Below are 15796 nucleotides of genomic sequence, written 5' to 3' on the forward strand. Positions count from 1 at the left end.
AATACGCGTGATGCTCGCCAGCGGAACTGTGAAGGTAACCTGTTCTCGTCATTATCACTGTAAATGACTCCTATAAACTAGAGAATCCACAACAGTTTATTAAATTTGCCTAGTTCTCTTGGACTAACTTGGAACATTTTTAAATAGAACAATAAATTTTGACGCAAAAGTATCGAACTTACATTGGACAATCAGTTGTCCTTGAATGCAGACTCAGTTAAGCAACTGATTGAGATTAACTGGCACGAGAAACGCAGCAAACAAGCACTGTGACCACGAGTGAACGTTAAATAAATCTATTGATTAAAAGTGGTAAACGATAGTGGTGTTAGCCAGAGATTTCCGTTAGGCATAGAGCTCGTATGTTGACGAGTAGTAATCTATATCATAGATCTAAATGTGATCTCTAATTAATAGAGAAACGGTGGAAATTTACAAGCCAGATCGCAAACCACCCTTTGCGAATGATTGTAGGTTTGCTCGCAAAGCTGGAAAATTTGATTGGTACGTACAACCATCCTACCGTTAGGCTTCATTTTGTACCATAAATACACACGGGGTAAGTCATCTCGCACGGCAACAAAAAACTTGCAATCAAACTGCCTAACTCAGCGAACGAACCAGAGAACATCTGCGCTTCCTAATTTCCCAACAATTTACTCAGTAGCGAATCCCTTGAAAGGTTTTTTGTATGGCTGAATCAGAATTCCATAGTAGCGTGGAGACACTCATTTATGAGTATCCGCGAAATTGCTGTGAAAACAATGCTCAAGCAAGTTTGACCACAACTATATTGCAAAGGTAGTAAGCTATATCCACAATAAATCCTGTAAAATTGAAAAGCTCTCTGTTAGGCTAAACGTACCTCTTTATTCAAGGAAGTAACCCGAAATTCGTATATTTTCAGCGTGCAGATGCAGCAATAAATGCAGCTTACGGCATCAAAGCGCGTTTGTTGATTTGGCTACCGGTGATCCTGTTTCAACCGAGAAATATCTAAGTGAATGATCATGACTTTCATCCACTGAATAGTGTGTGACAGAGATCTGCGTTCCAAATTCTGGAAGGCTGGATCAAATGGATGCTAGACGCACGTTACAATTTACTGACCGGTTATTCATTTTAATTTTCAGTTCAGAGATTGTGAAAAGGAATTTCCTACCTTCGGTTTATTCACATGAATTTCCACACCAAAAACATTTTAGGTTCCTGGACTGGGAATACTATTCTGCTAAAATATTCCAAAATGAAACTGCTTAGAACATAAACAGAGCTTTAAAATGTGTCGGTCTTATTCAAATAGCGCAGCGAGTTATACGGATTTTGCTTCACCGTCAACCTCGTCCGTCATCACTTATGATCATCCCCAGAATTTTCCTCTGTTGCATTCCCGGACTCTCTGTTTCCCCAGTAAAGTGTCAAGCTAAGTGCACTGTTTCCTTTGTATGACAGGTTTTAATGCCCCCAAGCAAGTCAGAATCAGACAAATGAAAAGCAAGTGCTATCTTTACACTGGGGAAGGATGACACCGGAAAATCCATTTGAACGATTAAGGTGTCATGTATCTTTGGGTCGGTAACCGTCAACTTGCCGTCGTCAGCTGATGGTCTCTAGCACTCTGAAGATCCGAAACCTTGTAGCAAAGTTCGTTAAAAAATGTAATCCATTGGATCCTTGTTCTGATGGAAAAACCCCACCACTGAGCAGGGTCAAAAACTAAAATGAGATTCCGGGAGCAATGCTACTGAAATTAGTTCTGCAAAACATAATTCTTCTACGTCTCCCACTATGAAGTTCTCCGTCTGCGTTTTAACAAGAGAGAAGTCTAATCCAATGAAGAGTATTCAGAATTCGTTCCACGAATTCCGACGAAAGTGTATTCTGTGAGAAGAAACAAAATCATAAACCATACAGCAGGATTTAAAATTTTTACTTATCTTAAACATTTTTGTTTGCATTGAAACATTTTGTTTTGGGAACTTCAACAGACAATTATTGCTGTTCCAATTCCATCACTAAAATGCACCAGTGAAATTTGGTGGCACCGAATAAGTATTTGCATTCCAGTCATTTAATCGATTATAAAACGGTGAGTGTTTTAAATTTATGCCGCCCTAGAATACCAGACACAAAATTGAAGTGGTTGGGAATAGTTGTCCAAGCACGACAATGAGTGCTAGTATATACACAAATCTCCACGCACCGTTTCGACCCATGTCCCAGTTTCATGGTTTTTAATCCATATCTCAGATGCGAATGTGAATGTCGTTGGATTTGTGCACCAGACTAAATTATCGATCAAGATAAGTTCGTTCTACTTGGTAGGGACCCGAAATCGTGGCAGAATTATTTGTCATTAACTCCTGTGCCGTTTAATATTAAACAAGATAGTCATTTGTTGAGCCTGAGTTAGGATCTAACGCAATAAAGGGGTATCAACCCAAATAAAATACCTAAGGTCATAGAGCCTAAAAGAATCTCTTATCGGACTTGTGGACTTCTTGAGGAATGGCTGCAATGAAGAATTGTGCATAGTTCTTGGACACAAGTTCAATAAAATGCCTCATATGGAAGTTATTTTGCGGCGGTGTAAAGTTTATTGAAACTACAGCAAACGTTCCGCTACACTAGAAGTCTCTTTAAGTTCAATAGTAGGTTTTGGGAACCACTACTTCCGTTCCCTTTCCCACCTGCCTTGTGGTCAATAAAGCATATTTTCTGTATGGAATATATTTCATCTGGGTTACCATGTATGTCTTATTGCACGCGGGTTAACAACTCGGTTGTCTTTGGTAAAAAACCATATTCGTTTTTAATTTATCTCCAGTAATGAAAACGTCCGGTTCGCCCCGATGCGTGGTCACTCCAGGTCTAAAAGAGTGTGTGACGTAATCGTCACTTGTTGGGCCACCAAGAAATTATTGCACCATTCCGAACTGCTGTGCCGAAATTAGATGCATCCACCTTGGTTGTTATGAAATCATTTATGTTACAATGAATCCAAACAATATTCCAAGTAATTTGACTTAAATTGATAGTTATTTCGTCCATCAGTGATTCTCTTTTGTGTAATCATACGGGATAAATTGAAATTTGCTCATCAACTAGCATTCTATGTACTTCGAACCTTTGTTAAAAACAATGTTTAGCAAGTATTTCAACGGGCAAATCTAAATAATTGAAATGGCATTTATGGGTCTACAGTTGTGACCATCAGTACGTACGTTTGTAAGTGCATCTCTGGAAAAATGAATTGTGATAATAATATCCGTCAGTTTGAAAACTTGTTCTTTTTTTGGAAACTACTGCAAAACAAGGCTAATGCGTGCTCATTTTCGGTACTACGTTTGGTAGCTTTAGCTGGTTGAACCCAACCCACAACAATTTCACACGATCATTTTCGACCAATAGGAGTAATACCTACTTTGTTTTGGTTTGATTGGATGTTGATGTTGACTGCTTCTCATTGGCTCAGTACTGCTCCTCTGCCAACACAGTTTAAGTAAGTATTCGAAACAAGCAGATTTGTGTAACTAATACACGTCACAACAAACGACTGCAGATCATGTGCGCTAACTATAATGGGTGATGATTTCACACTGGCGGATTATGTTGCTACACTTACCATGCTTGGAATTGTATCCGTTCTCGGGACAATTGGTAATCTACTCGTTGTTGGCGTCTATCTACAGCACTTATTGTGGCCTCATCTACAGCGTCATTTTCAGAAAGGCTATCAGATCAACTACAGTGAAAAACAGTGTGCAACCTTGACGGCTAGCTATGACGATGCAACGCTGACCGACCAGTTCTGTGATCGACAAATGACGACACCTACATTTTTCATTCTTGTGTTAGCTATAGTCGATCTGATCGTCTGCTGTTTTGTAGTTCCATTAGCATTCTATTTGGAATTTGTCGAGCTGAAAGCGAGCAGTGAACTGTGGTGTAAACTTCACGCATTTGGTTCTGTGTGCAATACAATGTTCAGTTCTTTACTGGTAATCGCAATAGCACTTGACCGCTACTTTGCCATATGTCACCCATTGAAAAATGTGCTTACAATGAGGCGAGCTAAAATTCTCACGGCTGCTTTAGCCATCTTTTGCTGTGTGTACGGTATTTTATCCCAGGATATGATGGCGCTAGACGTAGGAAAGCTCAGCAACGACAATGTTCCCCGATGCCATGATGCAATCGAACTCGCAAATATCACATCGACAAAGGTTTATTTCTACCACATTATTCAGAAGGGGAACAGTTCTTGCTTTGTATTATCAATACTCGTTGTGTTGATACTGTATTCATTAATCTTGCGGGCTGCACTCAAGGCGCAACGCAGGATACGCAAGTATAGTCTGACAAGTTCCTCAAAGATGAATCCTACAACAGTGAGTCTAAACGCGTCGGTCAATGCTACCAACCAACAAACACAAGAAACCCACCAAAATGGCTTAGAGCATAAGGGTGAAAATTTTCCAAGCAAAGTCCCATCAAGTCGCCATCGATTTACGATTAGTGGGCTTCGTAGCAATGCTTTGTGGCGAGAGATTCGAGCGGCGATTGTTTTGTTTGTTGTCGCTGTCGTCTACATCATAGTTTTTGCACCATCTCTATTGTCTGCTAACCACCTGATCCCAGGAACTCTTTTTGGATATAATAGTTACTACCTGAACAATATGTCCAACCCTTTAATATACTGCTTTATGAGCCAAGCGTTCCGACGAAGGCTAAAAGTACTCCTGTGCAGCGCCTGTATAAATTCAGTTCAATCACAGGATGATGCCATGTTTTCCCGATCTGGACGTCGGGAAAGAATCCGACGATTGATGCAAACGGTGGAAGATGGATGATGACTGTGCACCAACTGCCGTGAATCGTGCTTCATATAGGAAAAATGGGTTGAGAATTTTGTGCATATTCTATTAACATCGTTGGTGTAACAATCGTTGGTGGAAGATAGAACAACCGAGTGAGAACCCAGGACGTGAGTGTACCCGATATCTTCGTAAAACGATGACCGATCGACTCGCCTCCTGTATATGTCCCTGTGATATACCCCCATATCATGATTTAAATTTCAATAAAACATTTTCGGAGCATTTTCAGTTGTGGAATACTGTTAATATGTAAGAAGTACTTGAAGGTGTAACCAAAGAGGCTAAAAATGCCGTAATTTTACCCTTTAGGAAAGGTACAGTTGCATAATGAAATAAGTGAAAGTTGAAAAGCAATCGCCTATATTCTGTCGGATACTAGCACATAGCTGCTAACTAGCGTTACGCCTTAGTAACTTGTCTTCTAACTCGTAAGCTTTGATTGAACTTACTTAAATAGTTGGACTATTAGATGGCTTCAGAATTGTAACTTATATGGTGCTAACAACGTGGATGAATTGCAAGTCGAAAAATTGAATGATAGTTGAAACGTCAACAATATATATCAGGATTACTTGTGAGGATTAGACCTGCATGCTGTCCAATGTCGATGGATTGATCGTGATGTTCCTTTTTCGCGTATCAAGTTGCTCTCGGCCGTAACTGGGACAAAAATCAACTTGGCAAAACAAATAAACTGGTAAAAAACGGATGTTCAAGAGTGGCTACAAGATGCACAGCTTGTTGTTTCTAGTGTATTTCTGAGAAACAAATTATGTTGCTTCCTATGACTAACCATCATAAACAAGCATATGTTGTGGAGCCATTTTAGATGTGTTTGATTTATTCATTTATCGTCTCCTGGGCAATTATATCAGTGTCTGCACATGGGAATACCTTGCATCAAAAACTTAAAAGACCGTCGAGTGATCCCCAATACGGATCCAGTGTAGAAAGAATTGTCCTAAAACTTGCCTCTCGTGATTTTTCAGGCATTATAATTGTGATTACTGAAGTCACTAACAAACATAATATAATTTGTTACGACTTTCCGGGTACGGAGTTGTAAGCGTTAACTGGAAGAAGGGTAAACCGTGGACCTCATCTATCTACTGCACCTATGCATCGTTATGACTTCATTTCCAATGGTTTCTTACGCAAACCCACAGCATTCTTGATGGGCTTAAGACTTAGCTGAGGCAGAAGACGCTCAAATGTATACACTTACATCAACAGTAATCTAAACTGATGAATAATATTTCTTGTTGCTAAATAATGAATACCGGGTGAAAGTAGAACAAATCCATTACCTTAATCATAAGAGACCAAATGTACACTCCTGCTGGTCATACAACCTACACTACCGCATTAACGTTTGTCAAGATAATGATTGCCCAACTGTTTAGGATCACGAAAGGAAAGACAGAAGCCTGGTACGATCTGCTGCTTGAATCGTTTGCTTTAGTCTTAATGGGTTCATTAGAATTTTTTCATTTTCAGCACTACATCATAAATTATCACATACTCCTATCCACTTGCACGATGACTAAACTCTAGAGTGTTAAATCACACTTTCGAACCATTCCGTTGAAAACTCACGCAATTCTAAGGCGTTCAAACAAAACCTTGAATCGCCTTTCGTCTTCTTTGGGTGGTTTTGCCGTGTTTTCTTGTCTGATTTAAACACAAAAATACAAAGAAATCTCTTGTTTTTCTGTCTGTTTCTTGTCTGTTCCCGCTGGTCCTCACGTATCAAGTATCAAGACTGCCCGGTTAGAAAGCGGTGGAAGGCGTTTGCTTAACATTTTTGCATTCATTTATTTGTAGTACTTGTGAGTTAGCATATGACCTAATGCAACCCTGGGAAGCCCCATGTGCTTAGCATAAGTTACTTTTGTCAAATACTTTGCTGATACTTTTGCCTATGTTGCATGAATAGAATGAAAATCACTGAAGCGTAACAGCCTGAATATGTCCAGGGTGTGTTTTGTTCGGTTGCCTTGTCTTATTAAACCCACATCTGGCGAATTCTGCGCTCCATCAAAATGTATAATCTTGTTATTTATCTAAATACACCTATGAATTATTGTTTAGCAGCCAGTTAGAAATAAGGTACCGTATAGTTACACCTACTGGTTTATCCGTCTAAACGTTGCCCTTTGGTAGTGTCCTGCTGGTTGCCGAATTCAATAAAACTATTGTTAAAACTAAGTTATGACTGTTTGCCTTTGGGAATCAACGTGCGTCACGCAATGTGGATATTTTATTGCTATTTCCAAAGAAGAGCGGAAATAAGAACTATATGGACACTGGTTCCTACTCCAAAAGCACATCAGATATAATTTGTGCTTTTCGACCAGAACAGACAGTTGGAGAGTTATGAATCATTTTATGTCAATTTTCACACAACCCAGCGATCCCGGATATTAATTACACACACAAATCTAAAAAATTGGGGAATAAGTTCTTGCGATTTCGGATTACCGTCATCGCACAACGTACTTTATAAACTAAGTGATCTCTGAGGTGCACGTACCTGTCGTTGTTTCCACTAGGTTTTATGGAGGAATTTCATCAGCTATCGTGATACAAGTCTGCTCAACTTTGGGATGGAACTTGGTTGCATGTATGATATTAGGTGAAAGAATTTTAACCAAGGTCAAAGAAGATGAAGAATAAATGGCATTCTAATGGCTTAGAGAGACTAGATGGAGTGAACATGTAAATATGAGGATATCTATTATATGTTCGACTTAATTTTGCTTCTTTTTGGTACTTCTGCCTAACGCTCGGTTGTCCAGCAAGCACTTTGGTTATTCAATTTTTGCATTTAATTTTGCATGAAAATTTACCATTTATTTATGCTCAGTGTACGGTAGCTGGCCCAAGCAGACTCTATCAATAATACATTCAAGAAGATTTTGTCTATAGGAAAGTACACTACAACTGGTCGAATTTACGATTTAGATCATATGTTCTGGAATACCGATCACTAAAATGATTGCACGCCAGTGACTTGCGGCCACTTTATTGTCTTTCAAGATAAAATATTTTATTTTCTAGGTACTTCAACTGGCCAGATCTACCTTTGGATACTTGCCTTTTTGTTACTTAATCTCAAATGTATTGGGAATTAGTTGACAGTAACGGATCATCAGTAGAATTCTTTTCACTGAACAGCAGTAGGTTTGTAATACGATCATTTTAAAGCAATGCGCCCGACTCAATTTCTTCATGGAGTCTCTTTTTGGGTAACTCTAAAGACGTACGTTACATTTGGCTTGAATCGACAATATTTATTTAATCAGTACGCAGCTGAAATGTGCAAATGGGTTCGCTGAGCCAGTAGAGCTCTACTTGGCTCTACTCAGTTAAAACCGAAGAACGAAGCTGATGGGTCACTGTACCACCTGCTGATGCTGGTTCCACTGGTGCTGAACATGTGTGTACGAACGATGTTCTGAGTTCGTTTACCGTTTTTCCTATGTGTTAGCGTAATATCGCACTTACGGTTGCATTTTAATTTGAACAATTTAATGTACTATATATATCTATATATAATATAATATATGAAAGTAGTTACTCAAATAGTTTTTATTGGTAGAATCTTCAATCTGAAAAAGTTTCGAAAATCAACATAGGAAACAAATAATTATTTTATCGTATTCTTTAAAAGAGAAGTCAGAATAACATTCTCAGAGCTGCAGATTTGATTGCGTACCTTTATGCAAATATGTAAAACATGTCTTTGCTGGCAATGATTTGGCAAAACCGTTCAGACATACTTCGACTTCAGTCTTTATTTGGACCTAGTGCGCTGAAAACCTCCAAATTTCCGTTTGGATTGCCCTGAAAACATCAAGCTGTATTTGGGGCACGTTCCCTATCATATCGGTAAGAGCAATCTATACTGCGTTTTTGCACACGTCTTCCCTTAGGCTATCAAGCAAGAACTAAGCTGTAAAGCATTCAACTTCTGCTGTAAACTTTTGGACGGACTTGAACCAATACGGGTTTTCAAATTTCGTGAGAGCACAGAAACGCCCCAGTGCTCACATAATAATTTTTTGAAAAAATTAGGATGAATTGCAAATAATTGGTAATATCACAAAAAATCGCTTTTTATGGATCCTGCAAGCAACATAATCCGAGTGAAATGTCTCTCCCACAAGTAGAGTAAAATCCCTTTGTGACAGAATCGGGTAGATACTCCAACCACCTGGTAAGGTTTCAACTAAAAATATAACGTGATACATTTTAATTCTGGTCCTTTGTTCCTTTTGGGCGGAACCGTTCTTCATTGTACACGCATTTTACTCGTGAAGCAATAAATTGACAAATCAGAAGCAAAGCATCATTATGATGTGCACGATTGTGGGTGGACAGTGTTTCATATGTCAAATGGGGTTTTCAAAGATAGCAAGGTTGCTTCATAAACAAACATTCGTGCAACTAACAGTTAGTCGCTTTTTGTCAGTCATAAAATTATCCTTATTTAGTGTATCACCTTTCTTGTATGAATATCTACTGCTCTCAAGCTAACCAACAAAACATGGAATTTTTCACGATTATCTGTATAATCGTTGTTTGTAAGCTCAAGATGTATCTCACAAACTCAAAAAGTCCACTTCTTTTTGTGTGAGAGGACTTACCGAGGCAAGCTGACTGTATTCGAGTCACGTTGGCTTTATGATTCAACCTATGTATGGAAGGAATATAATTTAATGATATGGAATGTTCAAACGTAGTAACAGATTTTCCAGTAGCTAGAATATACGCAACTACAAGTAGTGTCAAAACTTCAGGACATACAAAACATATTGTTTAATCAGTAAGTTCTCTTGAATGCCCCGTTACACATCCTGGCAACGTTGAAAATATTAGTTCATCCCAAAGACGATATAGAATTAGTACGAGACGAATGATGCGGCTGTTCAGGATGTACCTTTTCAAAATATCCTAATACTCTTTTAGGAAACCAGCATTAATATTACGTGAGATTTGTTAAGGATCTCAAAACGTTTAATATTAATATAAGATTCGAAACGCTTGTAGGGTACCTTTTCAAAATATCCTAATACTCTTTCAGGAAACCAGCATTAGTATTACGTGAAATTTGTTGAAGATCTCAAAACGTTTAATATTAGTATAAGATTCGAAACGCTTGTAGACAATCAGTTAGCACTTACTATCAAGATTTTTTATGCTTACCACTACCAACAGCATTATTAAACACTAGCCGTACTTCGCATATCTGCAGTGATTACCCAGTACGCAATTGTGTTAGACAATGAGGGAAAAACTGTTGCAAAAATTACGAGAACGTTCGTGAAGCCACGAAAACGAAGTTATGTAAACCATCATAAACAAAACTATCGGTTAGCATCTTTGCATCAACTCTTTCACTGTAATCAGTATTGGAAAAATAGTATCCGATTATTGTATGTTGATATTTAGAGTACAATTCATTTTTCTCTGCACCTTGGACCTTCATTATGATCGCACGTTTACGTGCATCTAAAAGCCAGCAAGATCATATCCAATGTCACTTTGCTGCTCAGGTCATTCGAAATGAAGTGAGTTTCATGATTGATAAAGTGACAAAACGGAATTTCGATAACTAGACGTAACTAGACATAACAGTGGCGTAAATTACCTTATTGCTCAACCTGGCGGCATTAATCCCTTTATCGTACTTATCGAATTTGCAAAGCCCAAACTAGCGTTACAGTGCACATCAGTTTGACTGAATTGTTGCACAGTGCAAGAGACATTGGGGCGAGGATTGATAAGCTGTTAAACTAACTGCACTTTCATTGTTAGTCTCTACAAGTAAGTCTTATTTTCGGATTGTCACCCGAGGCTCCTGTTCGTTTATTGGAAGGAGTGGCTTCTTGGAACTGTACTAAACGCTACGTGGAAGGCATCCTGATTACCAGCAAGTTTTAACGAGAAGAGAGGTTACAGAGGATGTACTATAGAGGACGACCACGAATTTCTGTTAGATACTGGGACAAAAAAGTGCAGGTTGGTCAGCAAGCCAAAGAAACGCTCATTTAAATAAACAGTTAATATCCAAAAAACTAAAATTGCTTTGACTGCGATCATGTACTCTGCTCGTCCGCTGAATGCGCATTTGGAGGTGTGTACACTCAAAAGCTACCTACCCTCAGCCTGGCTCAGAAATTCTAGGAACCGCTATATAACGAGATTTAGAAACCAGAAACGAATGTAGGTAAAAGGTTCTTGATAAAAAATTTCAGAAAAATTTGCTGCAGGTTTTACCAGTGTCATCTGCGTGATATAAGCCTTTGAATTGAAACAGAAGTGCCTCAATCATGAGATTCACGTCCTACGCCCAGTTTGCGAACAGAAGTGCCTCAATCATGAGATTCACGCCCTACGCCCAGTTTGTAGCGTCTTCAGGTTGCGACCGAGTTTTCCCATTATTTAACAAATATTCGAATTGGGACACTTGCTTGGAAATTTTACCAGACAGGCTGCTTAGGGATTATAGAAATTCATCCCGCGACTAAGCCCGTTGGACTTAGAACTTTACGTTATTTTTGCTGCAAAGATTTATTTTTTAGAACAATTTCAAATTCACTCACCTTGGTTTGGTCATTGTACCGTTTGATGACTTATTATTATTTTCTGCCCATTATCCAAGCCTTCATTTTGTGCTACGAACCATTATTAAAAAGTTATAACCATTTCGGGACGGGACAAAAGTTTATGCAGTTGATTGTTTTGGTGGCCTTCGTTTGTGATTAGACAACTTGAGTTGATGATGCAAATACACGAAGATGCGAATATCACCACTGCTTAGCTGTGGTGATATTACCTGGTCAAATTACCTTTATCGCGTCATTCGAAGTACTAAAATGAGGAGATCAACAGTGTAAATATGAGCTGACCGTTTGAAAACATTTTGAAATGTTAAATGTCCGAAGGTTATTTTAAACTATGATCCGCGAGGGGAGAACAGCACCAACACAACATAGACAGCTTGAATGTCATGTAGTTTTCAGTATCCAGCTGCGTTGAAGCACCAATGAGAAAACAAATGTTCTATGGTTATGTAACTTCTGTGCGATTGAGCTTGATTGCAAAAAATTGACTCACTGAATAGGATAATTTCTTACTCTTCTTTAAACCTAACTGGCGTAAACGTAGACAAGTAAATGTACAACGCGTTTTTGTACGTTGGAACCGCAGGAAGAAATCATCAGATATCCGTCCAGAAGAAACATTTCCGTCATTCCAAACACGTAATACTTAACCATGATTTATTACGAAATGCAGTGGACAGTAAATGTGATTTAAAGGAACGTATTTTTCTGGCTTCTGATTAATGACACCCAAGCCAATTAAACGATACCTTAGGAATTCAAACGGGGTAAATTAGAGCAATGCTGCTCAACAGCCAATAAACTTGTATTTAATTTCAGCTATTGCCTTTATTGTACCTGAATAATAAACAGATGAAGAGAGGAAGAAAACAGCGTAGAAGCACGTCTATTTGCCAAAGAGACCACTGTAATGTTGACAAATATGATACAAATAATGAAGCATTCTAAAATAGCACTTGTTAAAAGGAAAACGAACAGTACCTTTGAGATACCAAGTTCAAGTTATTTTGGACATTTTGGGCGTTATATAGTATTCCCGTTGTTGCTATGAACATTTCATGAATGCCTAAATTAACGAATTTGCACTCTATAGAGCGGTTTATTTGACACTGCTCTACGTTGCAGAGTACTGACATAAAATATTCACCAATAACCTCTAGAAGAACATCGTCACATTGGAATACATAACTTGTTTGCATATTGGCGTCAATATCTCTAATCACATAGCCATAGTTGTCATTTACGAATAAATCACTGTTATTTTAGTGACCTTTCTGCCAAATGAGACATCTTTAAGTAAACTCGAGGTGGTATTAGACAAAAGGTCATAAATTTATGAAAAATGCCGTGAGATGCTCAGGTTTTTGATAGTTCACTCAGAGCGTAGACTAGGATAAACATTTCGACTGGTTTAGGGATGAATAGTTAACGTCTTGCACAACTACAAATCCAAATAATGTTCTCTTGTTAGGTTGCCAAGGTTTCATTTGTAGTGTGTCAGTATTTCTGTAAAACCAAAGTTTCCTGATAAATTTCCTGCACTTTAGGAACAGCATGCATGTGGTTTACAGGCGAGAATCATTCCTGTGTACAAAATGAACCAATACCATGGGGGAGGTGTTTATTCAGGTTTCCAAAGGTTTGGGTCAAAAATTCAGGACCTGTGGGAATAATCACAACAAACTTCCCTGTAATCAGTGATCAGCGTCTCTAAACGATGTCATTCAGCTAACAGCTGAGTCACATTTTGCAATAAGTTTTGTTTATTTGTGCACAATTTTTGTTCTGAAAAGGTGCAGCATAAAATACTGTGAGAAGATAACTATTGTGACCAACTTGTATTGGCTCTACTCATAGAATAACTAGTGTTGATATGCCGTGCGACCAGTGTTCATATTCTGATGGCGGTTAACATTGCAATACCAATACATGAGACGATAACCATCAAAAAAACAAATTTCCCGTATTAAAGGGCCAGTTCAAGTCGGGAATTGGTTCGTCTGCCCTAGAAGAAATAGTGTTACCGAACTGGGCAAAGTAAGCGGATAATGACACTCCATTTTTAAACGAATGTCTCAGGAAAATGTTTATTGCATTACTCTAACCGTTTGCCCGTTTGTGTCCTTTGTTCATATTGTGATTCGATCGTCAAAGTTGTTTGTTATTTGATGGAATTAAACAGCATACATGGGTGCTCATCACAGGTGAATGGTGCATTATTTTCAGAAAGCCCAACTATATGCTCATGTCTCGTGATTCAGTCGAAGTGTTCCTTTAGAACCCCCATTGACAATTCCGGCGGAACTGTACATTTTAAGACGTTCTTTGTATCCTGAATTCCTGGCAAACGTTCTGCACATGAGCACACGCTGCCAGAACTACAAAGAGAGGCTATATGCTAAATATTCCGCTCTGAAATATTTCTTCGCATGCAAGACGATTGTGTGCAAAATGAAGATAGAGGTTGAACGCAGAATGAATAAACTAGGCTTATACAAAGCCGTCTGTAAATTTCAGACTGAGCCGATGAGTAAAGTGGCCATTTAAAAGGGACCCGATTGCCATGAAAATTCAACAGATTCACTAGTGTATGTTCCAAGCGTTTTTTTTTTTCAAATTACCCTACATCACCGTTATTTCAGCTGAAATCACATAAGGACGTTTGGTTCGTTCATATTGTCCCTGTTACATAGCATGAGTTAATTGGTTTCAGCGTATACGCCACCAAGTAGTACGTAGCGGTACGTGGTAATTAATCCAGATAGCCAAAGCAGGAAAGTGAACAGGGTAATGTCGTTGAGGTGTTATACGTGCTAAACTACTGCCCACCCAAAGTGATATTGGCGAGACGTTTGCGGGGGAAAATCCATGAAATAGTGACGTGGATTAAATTCGGTTACAGTTAAGTTGTGTACTGTGAGATCCTCATTACTAGGTCTGTATTATCCTGCTGCATGTAACTAAAAATCCTCCAGGATATAGTGCGCAAACAATTCCTGTTGAGCACATGCAGTGATTTTCCAGCGAGACTGCCTGGCTAAAGTTCACCCGTACCTATGAGCTGCAATGTTGTGTGGTTAGTTGGATTAATCTCGTTCATGCCGAAATAAGACTGAAATTTATTTATTTTAGCGCTATAGATAGATGCGAGCAACTTCTAAGTTGTTTCACTGAATGGCATAGGAATTCTCCTTACCGAGACCTTCCACTTTCCCTTCTCATCTTTAATGGATTCTCGTTCCTGGAGTCTGCATAACAGTTCAGCACCAGTATGTGTTACTGGTACGCTGCAATTGATGACTATGTGATGAGTTGTATCGCTGGTCCGAAATCTTCTTAAGTGATGTGTCTAACGGCAGAGAAGCGCTTGAAAATTTTTCATTTGATGTTTGTGCGGCTTTTCAGTTGTAAAAATTCTGTTATTCTACTCTATCCTATTTTATTAATGTTTCCAGGAATACTTGAAATTATTTTGTATTATAAATAAATCTGAGTTACAAACTAAAGAAGCGGGAGAAGGCTTTGAGTTTGCATCAGTTTTTTTGTTGCCAAACGATCTAGCTTCGGTTTTCATTGCACCTTAATTATTTGTACAATCCGTGCAAGAATGCTCCAAATGTGCAATAGGTGTTGACCTTTATGGATAATCCGTTATGACTGCCACACAGGCTTCACTCGGCAAAACGCTTTTCTTGGACACTTGCGTATGTTATAAAACCAGGTTGTTGTGCATGTACCCCATTCCAGGTTAAATATTCTACAAATCTTCAACTTCCAGCTTCTTTTGCGTGACTGAAGCTAACCGGTCAGCCTTTTGCTTTGGAGAGATGAAGTTTGTGCGTTCTAAATTAAGACGGAATAGCAGGAATATATCCAGGATCCATGAACTGAAACACACACAAGGTCAGTTGTTTTACCGAACACGCATTATCTGGCAATTTATGAACACACAAGGTCAGTTGTTTTACCGAACACTGGCAATTTATGTTTGTCCCCAGCTAACTCCGCAGGTGCAGAGCTTCCTCCGATGTTTTGATGAGGCGGTATGTGCTACGGTAGTGCGGTCAACGTAAACGTTAGTTCCAAAGTAGGGGAACGTGAACGATATTTCATTGGTTCTTTTACCCCCAACATCAAACATTCAAAAACATTCCTTCATGCCAGTTTAATGGCTTTTGTTTACAGTATGGCTAAATAGCTACTTTTTGAGGGCACCTTATGTGTTGCACAAAAGTTTGCTGACCTTAGTTGCCTGATTATGAACTGAAGTTATAATGTAAAATAACC

At 38.7% G+C, this 15796-nt stretch overlaps 1 protein-coding gene across 1 annotated transcript; it reads left to right on the forward strand.

Annotated features, from left to right (window-relative positions):
• Positions 1–3581: 3581 nt before the first annotated feature.
• T265_01380 (hypothetical protein) lies at positions 3582–4853 on the forward strand (the record flags this gene model as incomplete). Its single annotated transcript, XM_009165406.1, has 2 exons — positions 3582–4351; positions 4532–4853. 2 exons carry the CDS (start codon positions 3582–3584, stop codon positions 4851–4853), a joined length of 1092 nt encoding a protein of 363 aa, XP_009163670.1.
• Between the last annotated feature and the right edge of the window lie 10943 nt (positions 4854–15796).

This window comes from Opisthorchis viverrini, assembly GCF_000715545.1.
Source record: "Opisthorchis viverrini unplaced genomic scaffold opera_v5_15, whole genome shotgun sequence".
NCBI classification, from domain to species: Eukaryota; Metazoa; Platyhelminthes; class Trematoda; order Opisthorchiida; family Opisthorchiidae; genus Opisthorchis; species Opisthorchis viverrini.